Genomic DNA, 25,943 nt, shown 5'->3' with positions numbered 1-25,943 from the left:
CCCAGCTGGGCTTCGTCAGGATGATTCTGGGACTTGAACCCTGTTCCTCTGCTCTCTGTTTTGCAGGTGTCTCAGCGGGACGATGAGCTGCATCAGAGGGATGATGAGGTGCAGAAGCTGCAGTCACGTCTATGGGAAGCGGAGGAGCGAGCGGTCAGTGCGGAGAGTCAGTGTAACTCTGCAAACAGCAGCATGGAGCTATACCGCAGCAAGTACCAGGCCTGTGTGATCCGGGTGGGGGAGCTGGAGGCCTCCCTGAGGCAGAATGAGGATGAGGTGCGAGATATGAAGCATGAGGTGAGTATGTGGCCTGACGCAGGGGGTGGAGCAGTCCAGAGAGACATGCGTGTCATACATCTACAGCTCTGTACTATATACCCTCTTGGCCATATGTAACCACTGAGCCAGTCTTTAGTTTAGACAAATTATAGCAATAACAGATGCTTCCTGTTTGTCATCTTTGCTGGTTTCTAAATGGGCATTTGTAAGAACCTCCCTGCCGTTCTTAAAGTGTACCAGAGCTGTTTAAATACAAAGAATCGATACTTACCCGGGGCTTCCTCCAGCCCCATAAGCATGAGTCCCTTGCCGTCCTCCCACGGTCTGCCGTTCATCTGCAATCAGCCCCGGTAACCAGTTCAGTCGCGTCAGTCGAGGTCTTCTGCGCATGCGCAGGAGGTCCGCAGATACGCAGAAGAGCCCAACTGACGCAACTGAACCAGTTATTGGGGCTGATTGCGGGGGACTCAGACCTTCTTATGGGGCTGGAGGAAGCCCCGGATAAGTACTGTATCGATTCTTTGTATTCTAACAGCTTTTTTTTTTTTTTTTTTTCTTCAATATACAACAGCAAAACTGCAACTTGACTTGCAGATCATGTCTGATCTTTGCTCTGTGCTGTCCTTCCTGTTCCTATCTATACTTTACACAGTACAGTGTACACCAGCTCTATTATCTCTGCATCCCTGTGTGACAGCTTTACTCACATGGTTTGTAGATCAGGTCTGTTCATTGCTCTGTGGTGCCTTTCCTGTTCCATCTATACTGTATACTGTAAACCATCTCTATTATCTCTGCATCACTGTGTGACAGCTTTACTCACATGACTTGTAGATCAGGTCTGATCATTGCTCTGTGGTGCCCTTCCTGCGTAATATGTTGACGCTTTATAAATAAATTAATCAGGCCTGTCTAAACGTTGCTCTGTCCTTCCTGTTCTTGTCTATACTGTAGGCAGTACAGTGTACACCAGCTGTTATATCTCTGCATCCCTATTTGTAGGGCCGGTTCAAGTAACAATTGGGCCCTAGGGCAAAATTAGCCTGGGGGCCCCCCAACGGCGACCCCCCCTGGCCAAGAAGCGTCATTAGGGGCCATTTGTGCAGCCAAATTTCCCTCCTGGGCCCCTGAGCTGGCTGCTGACCCTCCCCCAATAACCTCCCAACGTAGATGTGCTCCCTAGGACCTCTGCAGTGTCTATGTCCGTGTAGTGTCTCACCTGCCCGCCAGCACGGATGAGAAGCTACTCTGCCAAAGATTCTGCAGAGTCCCTGGGGAGCAACAATTAACATGAGGGAGGGACACCTTGGGGGCCCCTACAGGCTCTGGGGCAATTGCCCATTTTTTCCTATGGTAGCTCCGGCCCCACCTATTTGACAGCTTGCTGTCTATAATTTACACAGTGCTTGGAAAAACAAAGAGAAATCGAGAGCCCGATATGGTGTAGTATTGTTAAGTTGGTTGTGGTTAAAGGCAAAATATTTTAGATATACTCACAAACATGGGTTACCCATAGGCAACAACTTCAAGTGCAGGTGGGGAGTATTAGAACCTGACCCCACTCAAGTTTTTAAGATGTCGCTCTCTGTAGGTAGGAAACGGGGTAGCATCCTCCACCGAGGGTGGACTCAAGATTTCAGCAAGGCTTTGTGTACAGAGGCGCCAGAGTAGAATAAAAACGTTTAAAAACCGTCGAAAAGAGGGGGATGTTCAGGTGGACTTTCCTCCCTCAAAAATATAAAACTCAATTGAGTCACAATATATCAATACAAAAATGTTTATTGAACTCCACTTAATGCAACGCGTTTTGCAGGTGTGGTCCTGCTTCATCAGGCAAACAGGAGTATAACTCAATGGGTCTAGATGCAGAAGTGAGCGCCTCTGCTTCATTAGGCAAACAGGAGTATAACTCAATGGGTCTAGGCGCTCACTTCTGCATCTAGACCCATTGAGTTATACTCCTGTTTGCCTGATGAAGCAGGACCACACCTGCGAAACGCGTTGCACTAAGTGGAGTTCAATAAACATTTTTGTATTGATATATTGTGACTCAATTGAGTTATATATTTTTGAGGGAGGTAAGTCCACCTGAACATCCCCCTCTTTTAGACGGTTTTTAAACGTTTTTATTCTACTCTGGCGCCTCTGTACACAAAGCCTTGCTGAAATAATTTACACAGTGTATACTGTGCACCGACTGTCCTATCTCTGCATCCCATTGTGACAGCTTTTACTGACATGACTCTCATATATTTGTAAAGGAGCAAAATCTACGCTGTAATTACTTAATTGATCAAGGAGCAGTTTATAATTGATTTCATACATTTGCTACAGGTACTCTTAACTTTCAACATTTAACATTTCTTTAAAATGGCCTACCCCACATCTACCACACTCTAACTCTCTCTCAGTCAATCACCTTTTCCACAGTCCTACCTTATGTGTCCCTACACCCCCCCCCCCCCCCCTCTTTAGATTGTAAGCCTTGGCAGAGCCCCCCCCTCCCTTAGTGTGTCCTTCTTAATTTTACTACCCCAGCAATGACACCCTTCTCATGGACTAACTCGTACTAGTTGTTTTGCTGGGTCTCTGTAAACCGCATTTTATACCCCGATTGTATGCATAACCTTGTGCTATGTTGTATAACCGTTTGCTACCTCTCTGTCTGTCACCCCTTGTTGCGATGTAAGTATCCCTATTTATTGTCCAGGGCTGCGTAATATGTTGGCGCTTTATAAATGCAATAAATAATAATAATAACTTTTACATTGATATCACAACAACGTTTTATTAGAAGCACAGCAATTTCCCCTATTCAAGTTCTGAAACACTGTGCTGATTGTTGGTTTGAGAGGTTTCCTAACAGCTGTCTGGGCTTGTTTCTTATATCAGGTTTTAATAAAGCTGTGAAATATCAACCACGCTCATCAGTCACACATGAAAACAGACTGGAGGTGTTTTTGCTCTTAAAGAGACTCAGAGATGCCTAAAGGGGCCGCTTTTTTACTTACCCGGCGCTTCTCCAGCCCCATAAGCATGGATGCGTCCCTCCCCATCCTCCCGCATGCCTCTGTTATGCCGCAATCTTCTCCGGTATTTGGCGCAGTGACGTCAGCGGGGGCCTTCTGCGCATGATCAGACCTTTCTGCGCAAGCTGAAGCTGGCAAGCTGACGTCACTCAGTCAGACTGAGCCGAGTATCGGGAGTTGATTGCAGCTGAATGGAGGACTGTGAGGGACACATCCATGCTTATGGGGCACTTTAAGGTAGCCAATCAACCATCTGATTTGATTATTATCGAATTGGATGCAATTCAGTGCCGCCAAAAACATGCCTGATTGATGATCCGAGCAATTTCAACCCGAAATTGGGAAGAATGTATCCATCAGACGTGCTGCAAGATGTCGGGCCGACATGCTCGATTGGGTGCGCGGTGGTAACGTCATGCATTAATTGAACAATGAACCCAACAGAAACCACCGGCCGCTGTCCCACCCAGTATACATATACCCTATTGGTGCCTCTTTACCTCTCTGCCACCCACCACTGTGTCCGGATGCCTCTTCTGGGTTCGCACCCCTGGTGGTTGCCGGCGGCATGCGTACATGTACAGCGTCGGTGTGTTGAGCGTCGGGCGTGCTAAATGCCGGCTCACCCTTCTGTCACTCAAATAGCTTGGTGGTGTAAAATACTATTCCAGCTCCGAGTCATCGCAACTTGGAGGGAGATGTAATTCGGGGTCCAGGCAGAACTCCCAATTACCCTTGCGTGCCCCGCGCAGTATAAGTTTACTGCTACAGCGGCGCCTAGTTTCAGTGCTTGGCACCGAGCGCCGTAACTATCTGCTTCATGCCGGCACCCCACATGGCTGCAATATGCGCCATCAACCACATGGGATGTGATCCCGGAAGAGGAGTCCGGACACCGTGGCAGAGAGGTAAATAATTAATGTAGGGACACGAGGGGGTGTTACATTTTTGCTGGGGGGACAGTGGCCGGGGGTGGTGAGGAGGCGGCACAAGGCCAATTCCCAAGAGATTTAATGCTGATATCTCTTGGGAATCAGTCTACTGGAGTATGGGCAGGCAACAGATCTCTCTCCGATCAGATTTGATGAGAGAGAGATCTGTCTCTTGGTTGATCTGCCCATACATCATCTGATGTATGGGCACCTTTAAGGCCCCTTTCCCAGGAGCAGGTGAACAATATTGGAAAGGAAGAGACTGGCACTAGATGTGGGCGAATGAAAACTGGGTTCACCATATGTACAGTGAGGGGGGCCTGACAGACAGCTGTTTCGCTTAAAACAAAAGCCTCTTCAGAGGCCAATAAGAGGAACAACTTGACCCAAGTACTGTTTGGCAATAAATAGTTTCACTTACCGCCATCCCGGCAGTGTACAACACCCACACACGGCGGCTGTGGCGTCCCGGAATATAGGCTCCACCCCCGGAAGTGATGTACTGCTCCAGCCAATAGGCGAGCGGCAGGTCTCCCCGCTTCCTGCGTGTCATCGCTCTCGCAGTCTGGCGTCACAGCCTGCCCGCCCACTGGCCGCGATTGGTGGCCTGTTGTCATAGCGATCATCATCTAAATGCCTAAACGTACAAGTGGACACAACTGTCTAGCATATAATAGACATTAGTTGAGTAATATAAACTTATGGACTAAAAAGAGAGAAAGCTTAAATACAGTAAGAATCATAGAGGCATAGTGAATATATCAATATTTTAAAAGGAAACAATGGAGCTCATTTCTTTCGTTCAAACCAAGGGGGCCACAAGCTCGCGTTTCAGAAATGAGTCTAGCTTCTCGTTGAAGCAGTATTTGCTCATGATTAACCCCTCTATGAGGGGCAGGGATTTGCTTTAAGCCCATAAATCGCCAAGAATTTGCACTACCATCACGCATGTGCAGAATGAGCCTCCCAGCACCCACGCCTGTCAAAATGGAATTAACGTGTTCCTGGAACCGGGTGCAGATCATGCGAGTGGTCTCTCTTATATAAAAACGATTGCATGAGCAGACTATCTCATACACAGTATTTTTAGATCGGCAATGCAAGAACTGTTTAAAATAGATGGTCTTTGCGTCTAAACGTGCGCTTTTTCCAGTTTTGAGTTGTGCACAATGATTGTAATTTCCGCATTTAAAATTCCCAATTGGAATGTGCTTCTGCAACCAATTCTGCTCATGCATCGTCCTGAATTCACTATTAGTGATGGTATCTCCAATAGTTTGTGCCCTCCTGAAAGAGATAAGAGGTTTGTTGTTAGCTAGTCTGAAATTCACACCAATGTTTTTGAACTATGGCCTTAAAGAGACACTGAAGCGAGAATAATTCTCGCTTCAGAGCTCATAGTCATAGTCCCTGCTAAAAGGCTGCTATCCCGCGGCTAAACGGGGGTCCCTTCACCCCCCAACACCACCCCCCACCGCAAAATCAACAACCAAATTGGTCGTAGATGTTGCTGCTCCTAGAGGCAGGGCTAACGGCCGCAGCTCTGCCTCACAGCGCGTCTATCAGCGGTGCATCGCCGCCTCTCCCCCGCCCCTCTCAATGAAGGAAGACTGAGAGGGGCGGGGGAGAGGCGGAGATACGCGCTGACTGACGCGTGTGAGGCAGGGCTGCGGCCATTAGCTCTGCCTGAATGCGGAAGTGATCCCCGGCTGCACGGAGGGGATTTCGGGGGGTAAGGGACCCCCATTTAGCCGCGGGATATCGGCGTTTTAGCAGGGGCACACGTGCCCCTGCTAACTATGAGCTCTGAAGCGAGATTTATTCTCGCTTCAGAGTCTCTTTAATCCTCTCTGCCATTGGGGAATAGTCGAAAACACATGTGAACGGTTGTCCACTAGATCTTTTGCATTGTCTTGCCCTCTTTCTATTGATCATCAGCTCTTCTCGATTTAGGGCACCAGCCCTTCGAAAAGCTTGATGTGTCTCTTCACCGTGGATTAAAAGGTACCTCTTTTTGCAACAACTTTCTCTCCTTTATCCATAAACCCAGGAGCAGTTGATATGGCGTCAAAAGCCTCTCAAACTCTCACAACTGCTCGCTGCTGCCTGGTAACTGCTCACTGCTGCCTGATAACTGCTCACTGCTGCCTGGCAACTGCTTCCTGAACACACAGTTCAACTGCCTGTGGAAAAGAGGCCTTATAATGGTATTCATCTATGATACAGAGTTCAGACATGCTGAGTACAGGCAGTAGGATGGTCCCCATAGTTTGACAGGAGCTGTAAGTGATAAAAAGTGATGCAACTGAATACCAGGACAGTGATCCCCATTCTGCCATCTTCACTTGCGCAGGTATCAGAACGGGATTCCCGCCTGTCGGCACTGCGCGGAGAGCTGCTAGTACTGCAGCAGGAGCTAGAGGGGAAATGTTCAGAGCTGGAGGGATGTGAGGAGGCCATTGATCAGCTGACCCATGAGCTGCAGGCAACGCAGGAGGACCTGACCTCTAGCCGAGAACAAGCCCAGCAGAGTGATGAGATCCTGCAGTCTGTGCGAGAGCGCGCTGCGGGACTGCAGAACCAGGTCAGAGCTTATGTGTTGCCCCTTTCTCCCTATCTCAAAAAGGAAATTTACCTTTTTTTTTACCTTCTTAAAACAGACGGTATTTGCGATTATTCCGGTTGGAGTGAGCATATGAGGTGCCCCACAATACATCACTGCTGATTATGCAAAACATACCTTTGATGTCCCTGTTTAGCTTTCAACTCAGCCCTCCATTAACAGACAGAACCCCACGACACAGCCCAATCACATACAGAACCCCATGACCAACCCCAGTATAGCTGCCACTGGCTGGGTACACATCACCTTGCGGGAGCCTGACTCCTTTCTTTTACATGGAACCAATAAAGATATTACTTTGGATGTTCCAGCTCTTTACCTGTTTTAGACCCCAGTATAAGACGGCACCCTGTAACAGGCCCCCAATATAAGACCACACCCCATGCTAGGCCCCCAGTAACAGACAGCACCCCATAACAGGACCCCAATAAAAGACCACACCCCATGCTAGGCCTCCAGTAACAGACAGCACCCCATGATATATCTCCAGTATAATACAGCACCCGATGCAAGGCCCCCAATAACAGACAGCCACCCTTGACAGACCCTATTAACATCATATTTGTAGTGTTGTCTCGCACGAACTAAAGGATCCAACCCGTTGTCTCTAGGGGGAGTGCAACAGCTGGAAAAGAAGATTTATGCAGTATTCATTTCTGCTGGACTTGAGTGTTTAGAGGAGCCTGACTCCCACCTAATTACAGAGGCTGACAGATTTTTGCCTCTAAACAAATATTGCCTTGATAAAGGGGCCCTACGTGGCTCCGAAACGGCCATATGCTTTTACATGGAACCAATAAAGATTTACTTTAGATGTGCCAGCAGTGCTTTACTTTGTTGAACCGAGTAACAGACAACATCCTATGAAACTCCCCAGTAACCGGTAGCACAAGAGGAGAGATTCCAGTAAAAGCACCCAGGTATAGAGAGCACCTCTGTAAAAGATCAAACCTTTTGCTCTGTAGACGTCCACTTGCTGTCACTATGGTTAAGGTAGAGTAACTGTACTCACTCTTCTTGTGCCATACCCTAGATTTCTGTCCACAGTAATCCCTAAACTTTAAAAAAATACCTAAAACTGGACTGCTAAAAGTTACTGTTTCCAGCAGAGCTCCAGGCTGCCATTAATGTGAAAGATATGATGTAGTTTTATAACCGCTCTTTTATCTCTTTTCCCTCTGGAAGGCGGTGGAGTTGGAAGAAGACTTTGTAAAGTTACAGACAGACTTCTCTTCCTATAAAGCAACACACAGATACAACGACAGCAGCTATACAGAGATGGAGAGGCTGGTGCGCCAGCTGAGACAGGTCAGAGAAGAGGCTGCCTTCTCCATGCCTACCACCATATGCTCTTTGTGTGTCTGTACTGACTGTCAATGTGTGGTGGACATAGTGGTGGTGATGAGGAAGAAGGGTGGGGACTTCTGTATTGTGTCTTTCAATGTACAGTGGGGATGAGGTCAGATGTCCTGTACTGACTTTGTCACTGTGGTGGACATAGTGGTGATGATGGGGGACGGACTCCTGTATGTGTACATATAATGGAGGCGTCGGGAAATTTGGATGCACGGTGAAGCCGAAAAACAGCTCACCCTGCTGTGACAATCTCCCAGGTGGCATTAATTACCACCCCACCCCCAAACTATTATTTAGTGGGGTAAGTTGTAATTTGGGCTCCGTCTTTTGCAGACGCTTGAATTACCGTATATACTCGCATATAAGCCAACTCGCATATAAGCCTATCCCTAACATTTACCTCAGAATTCAGGAAAAAATGATTGACTCGCATATAAGCCGAGGACAGGACAACACTGGGGTGGTTGTTGCATTTCATATGGTGTTTATTTCCGAGATCACATCTGTACAAAACAGATGCAGGAGTCAGCACCATTTAACTGGTAATCTTTACTAGATGTACTGGTAATCATATAAAGCCATGTGCCTTGTGTATGCACTCTGCACACAGAACTCTCGCCACATGATCCAGGCAGGCAGAGCTGAAAGCTATATTACTGACCTCATTCTTAAAGAAAAATGCCTCGTTATCATGGTGATCATTTAACCTCCTTAGCGGTATGGACGAGCTCAGCTCGTCCATTACCGCCGGAGGACGCCGCTCAGGCCCCACTGGGCCGATTTTCTTCATTTTGCTTGCTGCGTGTCTACTCTGATTGCCACAGATGCGCCGCGATAGAGGGCCCCCGCCAGACCCCGTGCGCAGCCTGGCCAATCAGTGGCAGGCAGCGCTGCGGGGTGGATCGGAACTCCGGATGACGTCGCGACGTCGATGACGTCATCGCGATTGTCGCCATGACGACGGGGGAAGCCCTCAAGGAAATCCCGTTCAGAACGAGATTTCCTTATGGGCGAGTGCGCCGGCGGCGATCGGAGGGGTGGGAGGGATAGCGCTGGGAGGGGGGCATCATGTAGCTAGCGATAGGCTAGCTACATGATGGGGATAAAGAACAAAACAAAAAAATACTGCTGTGCATCCACCCTGGCAATCTTAATAGAACGCCAGGGTGGTTAATGTCAGTACAGTCACTTAGCTGTAACAAGCAGGCAGCTAGTTTAGGTTGAGTGGATTCAGAACACCCTGTTCAGTCTGCACGCTGTGCTTGATCTGGTTGGAGTCAGAACAACCAGTCTCCACTGGTGCCAAGCAGGGCTTGCGGGCTGTGCATTGGATAGCGCACAGTGGAGCCAGCTAAATGAGTGCCTTTACTGTGGATGGGTGAAGGGGAGTGCAACAGCTGATATGCAGGAGTTGTGCTGACTGACCTGCCGAGATGATCGGAATGTAGCGGTGATACTTGTGCGGGCTTCAGCAGGCTTCCTGGATGTTTGGAGGTGCGGGCCAGCTGATTGGATTACCGCCGGTGCTGCGGGCTGTGCAGGGGAGCTGATCGGCGGGTGCCTGCACTGTGGATGCATTGCCGAAGGGGACACCCGAGTGCAACAACTGATGTGCATTAGGATCTCCTGTTTAGGTCTCCGCACGTGTGATCAGAGGTCCAGGGGAGAGCAAAGCAGGAGAGATGGATGGCCAGTAACACACCGCTCTTCCGTGCATAAAATTCCTGTGCGGGAAGCGCGAGATTATGTGCACGGAAGAGCGGAGCTGTGTTACTGGCCATCCATCTCTCCTGCTTTGCTCTCCCCTGGACCTCTGATCGCACCTGCCAGACCTAAACAGGAGATCCTAATGCACATCAGTTGTTGCACTCGGCGGTCCCCTTCGGCAATGCATCCACACCGCTACATTCCGATAATCTCTGCAGGTCAGTCTGCACACCTCCACCACAGACACAGGCAGATGACCCGCATATAGGCCTGAAGATGTAACTTTTCAGCACATTTTTTTGTGCTGAAAAATTCGGCCTATGTGCGAGTATATACGAGCACTACTATAGCCGTAATTCACATTGCTGTTTATGGCGGCTCCAGAAATCTTGTTGGCCGCACGGTGCCTTTTTACTTGTCTGGCTCCTGCAATGACTGTCACTGTGTGGTGGACATAGTGGTGGTGATGAGGTGGGATCTCCTGCACTGATTCTGTCACTGTGTGGTGGACATAGTGGTGGTGATGAGGTGGGATCTCCTGTACTGACTCTGTCGCTGCATGGTGGATATAGTGGTGGTGATGAGGTGGGATCTCCTGTACTGACTCTGTCACTGTGTGGTGGGCATAGTGGTGGTGATGAGGTGGGATCTCCTGTACTAACTCTGTCACTGTGTTTAGGAACTGAAGCATTCAGAGGAGGAGGTCCAGCGACAGATGCAGGAGACAGAGTGCTGCCAGGCTCTCCTGATGGAAGTCAAGCTGGACCTAACGAAGGAGAGAGAGCAGAGAAACGGCACTGTGAAAGGTGAGCTGGTTCCCTGCTGTGTAATGTGTGTCACAGAACATTCCTGGAGTCTCATTGTGTCCTCCCTATACAGATGTGGAGCGACTGCAGCTGGAGGTCTCGGCTTTGCGCAGGAACATGGAGGCTCAGGTGCAGGAGCACAAGAGACTGGTGTCTGAGCAGCAACAGCAGATCCAGAAACTTCAGGAGGAGCTGAGGGAGAGCAACAAGGTGACCAGCCACAAGGATCAGGTGAGGCGCTGGTGTGCTGGACTCAAGGCTGGTATCATACTATATCCTACCCCAAATCAATTTGTGTTCACAAACCCCCATTCCTCTTTAGCACTCATCTCACTCCATGGCAGCCCCATCTTACATCCATTACCTCCGTGTGCAGTAGACCATTATAATTTGTCTCTATTCTACCTGCTCTTGGTCATTAAAGGGGAACTTCAGCCTAAACAAACATACTGTCATTAAGTTACATTAGTTATGTTAATTAGAATAGATAGGTAATATAATTTTTTACCCACCCTGTTTTAAAAGAACAGGCAAATGTTTGTGATTCATGGGGGCTGCCATCTTTGTCATGGGGGCAGCCATCTTTGTCATGGGGGCAGCCATCTTTTTGGTTGAAATGAGGTGACAAGGAGCAGGAAACAGTTCCAACTGTCCTGTGTCCTGATTACCCCTCCCAGCTGCATGCACTAGGCTTTAAATGTCAAATTCAAAATGTAAAAAAAAAATTTGCACCAAAACAGCAGAACGAGAGCAATAACATCAGAAATCCCATCATGCTTTGCACAGCATCAGGGGAAAAAAGCCCGGGCAGTTTTCTTCTGTGCAGCTAAAAATGAGGCTTGTATAAGAGAAACAAAGTTCTGATGCGGTGAAACTGTTAAAGAAACACCAAGCCTTTTCAGTGCTGCTGAGTCGATTTTTAGTCCGGACGTTCACTTTAAGGAGCAGCTCCCCTCCTCCATGTGCAGCTCTTTTTCAGTCTTCATCTTTCTTTTGAAGCCAGGTATGACACCCCTCCTCCATGTCTCCCCTTGAGCAGCAGACCCCCAGGCCCTGGTCTATGTTGCCTTTGGAGGAATATGATCTTGATTGCGCTTTATTTCAGCGAGAGCGTCAGTCAAACGAGAAGTCATTTTCACTATGAACGGTGAATTTTCATTGCCCATTTTATTTTTATTGCCCAATTCACATTTAAAAAGTGCAAAACGATCGCATTTAGTGCTACCGTTTTGCACGGGTTATTTTTCCACGATTAGCGCGGTAAAATCACTGTAGCGCGGTAAAATCACTTGAAGGGACTATGTGACTGCCTGTGCTGGTATAGGGAGGGGGGCTCCCTATCCCAGCATTAGTCCCTTCAAACATAGCAAATAGCCTCAGAATCCTTCTGAAGCTATTTGTCCATATTGCTGTGCACTTGTCACTAGTGATGGGCCAGTGCTTGTCAGCGAGAGCAGAGCTGATGCTTGTTAGTGTGACTTCCCCCTGTGGCAACAGACACCTCCCCCGGCTGGCTGGCTGCACAGCTGCACAGTAAATAATCTCTTACTGTATCTATTGCAGTAATAATCTATTACAGTTGTAATCTATATCTGACCATGCCTGAGACAGCCTCCATACACTTCCTGCTCCCGCCCCCAATTGTCACAGCCTTGAGGGGAGGAGATGCTGTCTCCTAATTTGCTGCTCTCCCCTTCAGCCACGCCTCCAGCAGCACAATCTGACAGCCGCGGCTGTGCAGCCACGGCTGCGGGGAAGCAAAATTTGACAGCGATCTACTTAGCAGGCCGTCGTGATCTACCGGTAGATCGCGATCGACCTATTGGGCAGCCCTGGTCTATGGGCTTGTTTTCACTAACATGTTCATTGTATGGGAAACAGTACATGATGTGTAAATCTGCAAATCGCTTTTAGTGGAAACAGGCCCTAATCGATGAACACCCGCGATCTGCGGCAGTGAGATCACTGCCATTCAGTTATAATTGCGCTAGCGCTATAAAAAGTGCTAGCGCGATTAGTGGGAATCGCCCGCTAATCGCCGTAGTGAGAACATGCCCGCTTAGTTGTACACAAGCTTGAGGGTTCTTGGCCAAGGCAGCCAGTTAGCGAGAATCACATATTGGGGGTGGGCGGTCTCGGGTTGCCGAGAGTTCCAGAGCCCTAGGTCATCTCATCTGAGTTCAGGCTGAGGGTATTTTTCTCCTCTTTACCCCTCTAATTCTATGTCGCTTGGTAGTGCGCCGCACCATCACTCCTCCGCCTCCCCTACACAGCAGCAGGCTACCGACACATTTCTCCAGCATCCAGCGCCGATCCCTCGGGCGAGATTCCTCATCTGTGTGTAGGAGGCTTTAGGTAGGACAGTTTAGGGCAACTGTTGCAATTAACACAACAACAAAAAGCTATTGTGCCTATTGGTTTTTCCCGATTGCCCATCTGGGCTTCATCCTCAGCATGGTTTATAAGCATGCGCAGAGAATCCCAGTGCCGTGGGGTATTACAGGAGCCACCTGCATCGCTGGTTTCCAGTGCTCCAATGTGGAATTGTATGGCTGGCTCCATGTGAGTATCTGCCATGTTTATTCATAGCCATGCACTTTTTCTTGTTAGGATACTACAGTAAGTGCCATACTTTAAAGGGAATCTGAAGTGAAAATGAACTTATGATATAATGATTTGTAAGTGTAGTACTGCTAAGAAATAAAACATTAGTAGCCCAGATATGGGAGCTAGTAAAAAAGGGCGCACAGGGATAGTGGACAAAAAGGGCGCCGCCATAGACTGCAATGCAAAATATCGGCTATTCGGCGCCCGACAGGAAAAAAGGGCGCCCGAGAAATAGCGGTTACAGGGATCGTGTTAACAAAAGTTTTCGTTTACAGAATAAGGTTTATAACAAATATCGCTTACAAGTTCGTTTTGAGTTTGTGTTATACTTATTTTTTCGTTTTTAAATTTCACTTATATTAGTTTTTACTTATTATTTAGTTTAAAAATTTCGCTTACAAACGTATAACAACTAAATTTTCGTTTACACTTCTTTGATCATTTAAAAATTTGTTTTCATATGTATAATGCGTAAATACCGTTTTCAACCTTATTGTATTAGAAATACATCGCTTTTGGTATTAACTTTGTTTTTACACTTATAATGCGTTGATTATAGTTACTAAAATATCGGTTTTAATATTACTTTTATTTTAAGGTTGTTTTTACACTTATAATGCGTTGATTATAGTTACTAAAATATTGCTTTTAATGTTACTGTTTCTAATGCTTGTAAGGCTATCTATTGTATTGTATATATTTATATATACTTTCCTCTATTTATAATTTTAATGTATACGTGATTTTAAGGCTATTTCAAAGCTATTTATTCTATTACAAGTATATAAATTATTTTATTCATGTTATTTGTAGAGAAGTATTTTAAGGATTAAATATATTATTGTTTATATGTGTTTAGGGTGTTTGTGCGGTGGGGATGGTTAGGTTTAGGCATTACCAGGGGGGGTCTAGGGGTTAGGGATAGGTACAGGGAGGGTTAGGTATAGTTACAGTATAATATACGCAATCAGGGGGTGGTTAGGGTTAGGCACCACCAGGGGGGTCTTAGGGTTAGGCACCACCAGGGGAAGTCTTAGGGTTAGGCACCAACCGGGGGGGTCTTAGGGTTAGGCACCACCAGGGCAGGGCTGGTTTAAGCAACAATGGGGCCCCAGGGCAAAATAAATCTGGGGGGCCCCCCCAACATATATCCCGGAACAAAAATCGGCATTAGGGGACCTTTTTTGCAGCTGGTATAGTCAGGGTGTGAAATCCCAATTGGTCGGAGCTCCACATTCTGGCTATCCCAGCCTGCATGGGAGACAATGGGTTAAAAAATTTCAGGAAGGGGGACCCCACATAATTTTTTTTTTTTTAAATTCCCACACTCTAAACATAAATAAAAAATTGGGAAAATAGGAAAAAATGCCAGGGATCTTCATACAGCCATATTGCGGCTGTATAGCGATCCCTGGCCAAAGCGCTGCGGCTGCGTATAGACCCCCTGGAAACCCCGTCAGGAAATTTATTGCGCTTTCGTTTGATGCATGTAAAATTACACTACCGTTAGGTTTGCTACTAAAAGTGACATTTACCGCATTTAAAAGTATATTTTTTTCCTTCGAAACTTTAAAATCGATTTTCTCAAAAACTATAAGGTCTTTTTGAAAAATTGTTTTTTCCTCTTATTCCTCATGATCTCCTTAACATATCCTGCAAATTTAGGGTTTGTAGCATTTAAGGTGGATTTGCTATTAACCATTAAACTCGGCAGGTTTTTAAATGTGTATTTCTTTTCCTTTTAAACTTTAAAATCGATTTTCTCAAAAACTATAAGGCCGATTTGAAAAAATTTGTTTTCCTCTTGTAGCCACTGGGGGCCCCTACAAGCTCTGGGGCCCTGGGGCAGCTGCCTCCTTTGCCTTTATGGTAGCGCCGGCCCTGCACCAGGGGGGTCTTAGGGTTAGGCACCAACCGGGGGGTCTTAGGGTTAGGCACCACCAGGGGGGTCTTAGGGTTAGGCACCACCAGGGGGGTCTTAGGGTTAGGCACCAACCGGGGGGTTCTTAGGGTTAGGCACCACCAGGGGGGTCTAGGGGTTAGGGATAGGTACAGGGAGGGCACCGTGTGAGAGTAAGGTTAGGTATAGTTACAGCATAATATATGTAATATATACAATTCATTAAATTATATATATTTAAACAAAGAGGGGTCTAGGGCTTAGGGATAGGGAGAGATCTGTGTGAGCCTACAGTTTGGTAAAATTACAGTAAAATATCGGTAAAACCTACCATTGCATTGCTATGCTTAATACAAGTGTAAATATCGTTTTTGTTATAGACGATATTTGACGTTTCTTTTCAGAATTCCTTTGTTGTTATAGACGGTATTTTGCCATTTCATTTCCGTTTATTTAACCTATTTAGCACTAAATTTTCGTTTACAACCCCTTAAAAGAAAAATATGGTTTTGCATTAAAACTTAAAATTTCGGCTATACCCCGCGCCCTTTTTTTCCAGGCGCCCTTTTTTGATACACGCCCAGATATGAGTCTCGTATTGTTTCCAGTACAGGAAGAGTTAAGAAACTTCAGTTGTTATCTATGCAAAAGAGCTTCTTTGAGCTCTGCCACTTTATGAAGTTGTGGACAGCACTGTCTTTTGAAACACTTATCTCAATTGTTTCTTATTGTTTCTTCTTTGTTTATGGTTTTTGTGCTGAGAAAAGTTCAAAGGATCATTAGCCTGGTCTGAGAAATCATTTAAAATGCTGAGTGTATTGTGGAAACTGCAATTATTAAGAGAATGATGCAATGGTATAAAAAACCTATATACCTGAAAATAAAAATATGAGACTATTTTCTTTGCCACTAATGTTCTATTAATTAGATGCTAGCTAGCCTGTGTGGATGTGGCTCTCAGTGTGATTAACCACTTCAGCCTTCAGTCGTTTTTCACCTTATGTATCCGAGCAATTTTCACCTCCCATTCATTTGCCAATAACTTTCTCGCAATGAATTGATCTATCTTATTTTTTCCGCTACAAATCAGGCTTGGGTGGTACATTTTGCTAAGAATTATTTTTTTCTAAATGCATTTTAACGACAATATTAAGGAAACAATTCATTATTTCACGCCTAGTTTTCGGCTTTAAAACAAATGCCACCATAATTAAAACCCACATATTGTATTTGCCCATTTGTCCCGGTTATTACACCTCTTAAATTATGTCCCTATCGCAATGCATGGCGCCAATATTTTATTTGAAAATAAAGGTGCATTTTTTCATTTTTGCGTCCATCACTATTAACAAGCTTATCATTTAAAAAATAATAGTAATATATCCTCTTGACATTCATATTAAAAAAAAGTTCAGACCCTTAGGTAACTATTTGTGGGTTGTTTTTTTTATTGTAATTTTTTTTTTTTTTTTTAATAGTTACAAATTTTATTTGGGTATTTTTGGGAGTGTGGGAGGTAAACAGTTAATTTTAAATGTAACTTATTGTTTGCATTTTAAAAAAATGTATGTAGATGTAGTTTTGCAATTTGGCTACAAGATTACCCTTTTTTTTTTCTTCCTGTAAGCGAGCGATCACGCTTATGGGAAGTGATGGGAGGATGTGAAACTTTTTTTTCTTTAGAAAGATTGCGTCTTCTCATAGAAGCCTTCGGTCTTTCTAACTGGGGCCTAGATCAGTGTATGTGAACTGTGTTTCCATTCATTGATCTCCGGGCTAATGGGCGGCGGCACGGGAGCACACACGTGATCGCCTGCGGGAGCGTGCAGCAGCCTTTTGGACATAGAAGATACGTCCAAAAGGCTTAAATGGTTAATAAACATGCCCAGAGAATCACCTGCTGCAGTTACTACATCCACCCCCAATATTACCACCCCAGAAGTACTCTCTGTCCTCCTGTGTACCTTCCCACTGGTCAGGCTCAGTGAACTGGTTTTAAAAATCCAAGGATATAAATCAAAGCAGTCATGTTGATTAGTGTAAATTATAAGTATTACCTGTAAAACTGAATTTTTTTGTTTTTTTAATTCAAAAATCCATTGTGTACTTCTGCTTGCCTGCAGTTGTGCACCTCACCATACAGGTTTATAACCTCTAGTTTCTAGGCTAGCTTCCTGACGGCAGACCGAGGTCTTGTAGTTGTTTCCTGCCCACTTCCTGTGAGCTGCAGGCTCCGCCTCCTCATGTGAAGACATGGGGCTAAATAACAAAACTTGGCCTCGATTCATCAACACTTAGCAAATTTGTTAACAACAGTTTGGTAAAATACCGAATTTGTTAACTTCATTTCAGGATTCATCAAAGTTATCTACAGCTGTTAGCGAACATTCGGTAACGATTCGGTAACGATTCGCTAAAACGGAATAAAGTGCAATTCATGAAAAAGAAAGTGGGCGTGGTTTAGCGTTACATTTAGGATTAGTTATCTCCTTCACTGCTCTGTCGTTATTCCTGTCAGATCATTGCTGACAGAGAAGATGGAGCCATTTGAAGTGGTTCTGTATCAGCTGAGAGTGATTCAAAGGCGCAGAAGGGCAAGAATAAGGTCTGCAACCATATAAATTTGTAAGAGAATGGATTTATTTGCTATAACACGACATCTGCATTTCTCTTGAATCATCTTGTAAGAGAACACAGGCAGTGTCAGGGTTAACTAATTTGCTAGCTGCACTATAATTTTTTTAGAAAAGGCTCCTATCAAATTGTGGGATTGTCCCAACCACTTCCAGAATCCTGGTCCAGGTGTAAAGCCCTATTCAGAATGTTGCTACGTAGTGCTCAAAGGACTGCCTTTTACCCACAATTCCATGGGAATCTTATGGCCTTGTGTTAAAGTACCACTGTAAAATGGAAATATCGACACGTTACCGAATGGTTACCGAATTGTTATCGAATTCACACCGAATGAGGAAAAACCTTAATGAATAAAATTAGAAATCGCTAAACTTCGAATTCGGTAATTTAACAAACTGGAAAAAGTTATCTCAAAGAGAATGATGAATCGAGGCCCTTGTGTCCTGGATTATCTCCTCTTACTTATTACTCACATTGTTTTGGCCTCAATTCACTAAGATCCTGCTGGAGATAATAAGGCAAGAGAAAACGTACCACCACACAGTAAAGGTGGCCATACACTGGCCCGATTCCCGGCCGTTTCGACAGCAGATTCGATCCTGGGATCGAATCTGCTGCCAATCGTTCGCGGTAAACGCCGCCGACGATCCGATTTCCTCCCGAAATCGGATCGGTCCGTCGATCGCGCCGTGCGGGAAATTACCCTCGATCGCCCGCGGGTAAAGTGCGCGTCGCTAGCGGCGGCCGATCCGATGAAAAATACATTACCTGATGCGGGCTCCCGGGCGTCTTCTCCGCATCTTCTCAGCGCTGCACCCGCTCCATCCCGGCGCTTCCTGTGTCACTGCAGTGACCCAGGAAGTTCAAATAGAGGGCGCTCTATTTGAACTTCCTGGTCACGGAGTGACACAGGAAGCGCCGAGATGGAGCAAGAACAGAGCGGTGCAGCGTGGAGAAGATGCCCGGGAGCCAGCGTCAGGTAATGTATACGGGGGGGGGGGGGGGGGGGGGGACAGGCGGCAGGAGCAGCTGAACAGATTGTGATCGGTTTCAGGCTGAAATCGATTCACAATCTGTTTGCAGTAAAGGCAGCCATACGATCCCTATCTGATCAGATTCGATCAGATAGGGATCTGTCAGCTGGTCGATCTGATGGCACATCGACCAGTGTATGGCTGCCTTAACCACTTGAAGACTGCAGTGCTAAACCCCCCTAAAGACCAGGCCATTTTTTACAATTCAGACCACTGCAGTTATAACTGTTTATTGCTCGGTTATACAACTTACCACCCAAACAAATTTTACCTCCTTTTCTTGTCACTAATACAGCTTTCTTTTGGTGCTATTTAATTGCTGCTGCGATTTGTACTTTTTATTATATTCATCAAAAAAGACATGAATTTTGTCAAAAAAATGATTTTTTTAACTTTCTGTGCTGACATTTTTCAAATAAAGTAAAATTTCTGTATACATGCAGCGCGAAAAATGTGGACAAACATGTTTTTGATTAAAAAAAACCCATTCAGTGTATATTGATTGGTTTGGGTAAAAGTTATAGCGTTTACAAACTATGGTGCAAAAAGTGAATTTTCCCATTTTCCAGCATCTCTGATTTTTCTGACCACCTGTCATGTTTCATGAGGGGCTAGAATTCCAGGATAGTATAAATACCCCCCAAATGACCCCATTTTGGAAAGAAGACATCCCAAAGTATTCACTGAGAGGCATGGTGAGTTCATAGAAGATTTTATTTTTTGTCACAAGTTAGCGGAAAATGACACTTTGTGACAAAAAAAATAATAATAAAAAGTTTCCATTTCTGCCAACTTGTGACAAAAAAAAATGAAATCTGCCACAGACTCACCATGCCCCTCTCTGAATACTTTGGGATGTCTACTTTCCAAAATGGGGTCATTTGTGGGGTGTGTTTACTGTCCTGGCATTTTGGGGGTGCTAAATTGTAAGCACCCCTGTAAAGCCTAAAGGTGCTCATTGGACTTTGGGCCCCTTAGCGCACCTAGGCTGCAAAAAAGTGTCACACATGTGGTATCGCCGTACTCAGGAGAAATAGTATAATGTGTTTTGGGGTGTATTTTTACACATACCCATGCTGGGTGGGAGAAATATCTCTGTAAATGAGATTTTTTAGATTTTTTTTAAACACAACTGTCCATTTACAAAGATATTTCTCCCACCCAGCATAGGTATATGTAAAAATACACCCCAAAACACATTGTACTACTTCTCCCGAGTACAGCGATACCACATGTGTGGCACTTTTTTGCACCCTAACTGCGCTAAGGGGCCCAAAGTCCAATGAGTACCTTTATGATTTCACAGGTCATTTTGAGAAATTTCGTTTCATGACTACTCCTCACGGTTTAGGGCCCCTAAAATGCCAGGACAGTATAGGAATCCCACAAATGACCACATTTTAGAAAGAAGACACCCCAAGGTATTCAGTTAGGAGTATGGTGAGTTCATAGAAGATTTTATTTTTTGTCACTAGTTAGAGGAAAATGACACTTTGTGAAAAAAACAATAAAAATCAATTTCCGCTAACTTGTGACAAAAAAATAAAATCTTCTATGAACTCACCATACTCCTAACTGAATACCTTGGGGTGCCTTCTGCCTAAAATGGGGTAATTTGTGGGGTTCCTATACTGTCCTGGCATTTTAGGGGCCCTAAACCGTGAGGAGTAGTCTTGAAACCAAATGTCTCAAAATGACCTGTGAAATCCTAAAGGTACTCATTGGACTTTGGGCCCCTTAGCGCAGTTAGGGTGCAAAAAAGTGCCACACATGTGGTATCGCTGTACTCGGGAGAAGTAGTATAATGTGTTTTGGGGTGTATTTTTACACATACCTATGCTGGGTGGGAGAAATATCTCTGTAAATGACAATATTTTGATTTTTTTACACACAATTGTCCATTTACAGAGATATTTCTCCCACCCAGCATGGGTATATGTAAAAATACACCGCAAAACACATTATACTACTTCTCCTGAGTATGGCGATACCACATGTGTGGCACTTTTTTGCACCCTAACTGCGCTAAGGGGCCCAAAGTCCAATGAGTACCTTTATGATTTCACAGGTCATTTTGAGAAATTTCGTTTCATGACTACTCCTCACGGTTTAGGGCCCCTAAAATGCCAGGACAGTATAGGAATCCCACAAATGACCACATTTTAGAAAGAAGACACCCCAAGGTATTCAGTTAGGAGTATGGTGAGTTCATAGAAGATTTTATTTTTTGTCACTAGTTAGAGGAAAATGACACTTTGTGAAAAAAACAATAAAAATCAATTTCCGCTAACTTGTGACAAAAAAATAAAATCTTCTATGAACTCACCATACTCCTAACTGAATACCTTGGGGTGCCTTCTGCCTAAAATGGGGTAATTTGTGGGGTTCCTATACTGTCCTGGCATTTTAGGGGCCCTAAACCGTGAGGAGTAGTCTTGAAACCAAATGTCTCAAAATGACCTGTGAAATCCTAAAGGTACTCATTGGACTTTGGGCCCCTTAGCGCAGTTAGGGTGCAAAAAAGTGCCACACATGTGGTATCGCTGTACTCGGGAGAAGTAGTATAATGTGTTTTGGGGTGTATTTTTACACATACCTATGCTGGGTGGGAGAAATATCTCTGTAAATGACAATATTTTGATTTTTTTACACACAATTGTCCATTTACAGAGATATTTCTCCCACCCAGCATGGGTATATGTAAAAATACACCGCAAAACACATTATACTACTTCTCCTGAGTATGGCGATACCACATGTGTGGCACTTTTTTGCACCCTAACTGCGCTAAGGGGCCCAAAGTCCAATGAGTACCTTTATGATTTCACAGGTCATTTTGAGAAATTTCGTTTCATGACTACTCCTCACGGTTTAGGGCCCCTAAAATGCCAGGACAGTATAGGAATCCCACAAATGACCACATTTTAGAAAGAAGACACCCCAAGGTATTCAGTTAGGAGTATGGTGAGTTCATAGAAGATTTTATTTTTTGTCACTAGTTAGAGGAAAATGACACTTTGTGAAAAAAACAATAAAAATCAATTTCCGCTAACTTGTGACAAAAAAATAAAATCTTCTATGAACTCACCATACTCCTAACTGAATACCTTGGGGTGCCTTCTGCCTAAAATGGGGTAATTTGTGGGGTTCCTATACTGTCCTGGCATTTTAGGGGCCCTAAACCGTGAGGAGTAGTCTTGAAACCAAATTTCTCAAAATGACCTGTGAAATCCTAAAGGTATTCATTGGACTTTGGGCCCCTTAGCGCAGTTAGGGTGCAAAAAAGTGCCACACATGTGGTATCCCCATACTCAGGAGAAGTAGTATAATGTGTTTTGCGGTGTATTTTTACACATACCCATGCTGGGTGGGAGAAATATATCTGTAAATGGACAATTGTGTGTAAAAAAATGGAAAAAGTTGTCATTTACAGAGATATTTCTCCCACCCAGCATGGGTATGTGTGAAAAGACACCCCAAAACACATTATACTACTTCTCCTGAGTACGGGGATACCACATGTGTGACACCTTCTTGCAGCCTAGCTGTGCAAAGGGGCCCACAGTCTAATGAGTTTCACAGGTCAATTTTACTCATTTGTTTTCCAGACTACACCTCACGGTTTTGGGCCCCTAAAATGCCAGGGAAGTATAGGAACCCCACAAGTGATCCCATTTTGGAAAGAAGACACCCCAAGGTATTCCATGAGGGGTATGATGAGTTCATAGATTATTTTATTTTTTGACACAAGTTAGTGGAAATGGATTTTTTAGTTTTTTTTCTCACAAAGTGTCATTTTCCACTAACTTGTGACAAAAAATAAAATCTTCTATGAACTCACCATACCCCTCATGGAATAACTTGGGGTGTCTTCTTTCCAAAATGGGGTCACTTGTGGGGTTCCTATACTGCCTTGGCATTTTAGGGGCCCTAAATTGTGAGGAGTAGTCTGGAAACCAAATAATTAAAATTGACCTGTGAAATTCTAAAGGTACTCATTGGACTTTCGGCCCCTTTGCACAGCTAGGCTGCAAAAAAGTGTCACACGTGTGGTATCGCTGTACTCAGGAATAATAGTATAATGTGTTTTGGGGTGTATTTCACACATAACCAATCCTGTGTGTGAGAAATATCTCTGTAAATGACAATTTTTCCCATTTTTTTTACACTAAATTGTCATTTACAGAGATATTTCTCCCACCCAGCATGGGTATGTGTGGAAAGACACCCCAAAACACATTATACTACTACTCATGAGAATGGCAATACCACATATGTGACACTTTTTTGCAGGCTAGCTGCGCAAACTTGCCCAAAGTCCAATGAGCACCTTTAGGCTTTACAAGGGTGCTCACAATTTAGGCCCCCACCAAACAATTCCAGGACAGTAAAACACCCCAGAAATGACCCCATTTTGGAAAGAAGAGACCCCAAGGTATTCCACGAGGGGCATACTGAGTTCATATAAAATTTTATTTTTTGTCATAAGTTAGCGGAAAATGACACTTTGTGGGAAAAAAAATAAAAAAATCCATTTCTGCTAATTTATGACAAAAAATAAAATCTTCTATGAACTCACCATGCCCCTCAGCGAATACCTTGGGGTGTCTTCTTTCTAAAATGGGGTCACTTGTGGGGGTCTGTCCTGGCATTTTAGCGTCTCCACAATCATTACATGTATGGCCAGTATTAGGAGTTTCTGCTATACTCCTTATATTGGGCATACGGGTGATGCACTTTTTTCTCCATAAAAGGAAAAATGAACGGCAAAGATTCTCACATTCGCATTGATCAATGTGGATGAAAAAATATCTGCCGAAATATGTGAAAAAAGGGGGGGCATGGCGTTTGCCAGGACATAGGAGCACCGCCCACAAAATTTTCCAAACCCACTTTGCTCCTATGCCCTGGCAAACCAGATTAATCCATTCACATCGATCGATGTGGATGAAAAAAACCTTTGCCAGTTTTGATACAAAGTGCTTGCCAAAGCATAGGAGCTCCAACACCACCCCTCAGCTCATATGCCTTGACAAACGTATCTTACTGCGGAGGAGAAATCTCGTCCTGCAGCGCTGCATGCACCGACTTGTGTGTAATCTGACAGACGCGCAATGCTTCTGTCAGGATGCACCATCAGTGCTGCAGCTGGTTGGTCGATCAGTCGTTCGCTCGGTCCACCTGGAAGGGTAAAGGATGGAAAAAGAGAGAGAAAAAAACATACAAAAAAAAAAACAAGCAAGCAGCAATGCAAGAAATTCATTAACATTAACATTCGTAAACTTTATTAAACCTTTTTAACCAAACAATAACATTTGGAACTTTTGCTTACCTGTTTTTTTTTTTTGTTTGTTTTTAACTTACCTTCCGAGGACAAACTTCTCCTTCCCCATGGGACAGTGTGCAAAGCGCACAGAGATGTAGCGAAGTACACTATGCACTTTGTCCCAAGTGAAAGGAGAGGTTTCTGGCAGCCCTGTGTATTTGGGTCTCTCAAAACCAGATGTCTGGTTTCACACACAAGAGTCGCGCAGTAGCGTAGGTATGCACTAGCTTTAAGTCAACCACTTCCGGCGTAAGGGGGGGACCGCAAAGTGGGACTTTCGCTAGGCAATATGCTGCAACCATCACTCCAATGTATTTGGGTCTCTCAAAAGCAGATGTCTGGTTTCACACACAGGAGCCGCGCAGTAGCGTAGGTATGCACTAGCTTTAAGTCAACCACTTCCGGCGTAAGGGGGGACCGCAAAGTGGGACTTTCGCTAGGCAATATGCTGCAACACATCGCTCCAGTGTGAAAGAGCCTTGAGAGACTACTACTGTGTCTCACGTTCCCTACTCCAATAGCGAATCTGTTCGTGGAACTTTTCAAAACACTCCCCTATGCATAGGGCAGGCTGGTCAGGACAGTAGGGACAATAAAAAGTGGTGTCACGCCTCATTCCATTCCTCTTACAGACACGACAATGTTTTCTTGGGGTGCGTTGACCTGGGGTACTCGGAAAGACATAAGCATAGTGTCTTTCATGTAGCCGGCTAACTACATCAGGGGGATTGGCCACGGCCCCTCCTGGATACAGGAGTTCCGAAATGATCTCTTCCTGAAATTTAAGGAAGGATCCTGTTCTCCCAGCCTTACTGTAGAGAACAAAGCTGTTGTACATTGCCAATTGAATCAAGTAAATAGCCACTTTCTTATACCAGCGGCTGGTCCTTCGGGAAACTAAATAGGGAGCCAACATCTGGTCATTGAAGTCCACCCCTCCCATGTTTAAATTATAGTCGTGGACGGCGAGGGGTTTCTCAACAACCTCAGTTGCTCGCTGAATTTGGACTGTCGTGTCTCCGTGAATGGTCGACAGAAGGTAAACGTCCCTCTTGTCCTTCCATTTCACTGCAAGAAGGTCGTCATTACACAAGGCAGCCCTCTCCCCCCGTGCAAGTCGGGTAGCAGTGAGATATTGGGGGAAGCCCCGGCGACTAGGCCGCACGGTGCCACAGCAAGGAATTCCGAGTATCTTCAAATGCTGATAGAGGGCCACACTTGTGTAGTAGTTGTCCACATAGAGATGGTACCCCTTGTGGAATAAGGGTGACACCAAGTCCCACACAATCTTGCCACTGCACCCCAGGTAGTCAGGGCATCCGACCGGCTCCAATTTTGTGTCTTTGCCCTCATAGACCCTAAAGCGATATGTATAGCCTGTGGCCCTTTCACAGAGCTTATACAGCTTGACCCCATACCGGGCGCGCTTGGTTGGGATGTACTGCTTAATGCCAAGGCGCCCGGTAAAATGTACGAGGGACTCGTCTATACAGATGTTCTGTTCAGGGGTGTAAGCATCTGCAAATTTGGATGACAGGTGGTCTATGAGGGGCCGAAATTTGTGGAGCCGGTCATAGTCAGCGTGGCCTCTTTCATGACAGGTTGTATCATCATTAAAGTGCAGGAAGCGCAGGATGTCCTCAAAACGTGACCTGGACATGGCAGCAGAGTACATGGGCATGTGATGTATTGGGTGCGTAGACCAATAGG

General features: G+C 45.1%; 1 protein-coding gene across 4 annotated transcripts in view; it reads left to right on the top strand.

Annotated features, from left to right (window-relative positions):
* The window catches only part of PMFBP1 (polyamine modulated factor 1 binding protein 1), a 294,257-nt gene that overhangs the window by 228,894 nt on the left and 39,420 nt on the right, over positions 1-25,943 (top strand). For all 4 annotated transcript variants that reach the window (XM_068259442.1, XM_068259444.1, XM_068259441.1 and 1 more), the window contains 5 exons: positions 67-297; positions 6,594-6,824; positions 8,049-8,171; positions 10,606-10,732; positions 10,806-10,963. In XM_068259442.1, the coding sequence (XP_068115543.1) occupies positions 67-297; positions 6,594-6,824; positions 8,049-8,171; positions 10,606-10,732; positions 10,806-10,963 (870 nt within the window). The remainder of the gene's footprint in view (positions 1-66; positions 298-6,593; positions 6,825-8,048; positions 8,172-10,605; positions 10,733-10,805; positions 10,964-25,943) is intronic.

This window comes from Hyperolius riggenbachi, chromosome 11 (genome assembly GCF_040937935.1).
Source record: "Hyperolius riggenbachi isolate aHypRig1 chromosome 11, aHypRig1.pri, whole genome shotgun sequence".
NCBI classification, from domain to species: domain Eukaryota; kingdom Metazoa; phylum Chordata; class Amphibia; order Anura; family Hyperoliidae; genus Hyperolius; species Hyperolius riggenbachi.
Note: the sequence above shows the minus strand (reverse complement) of the source record. Positions and strands in the feature narration are given on the sequence as shown.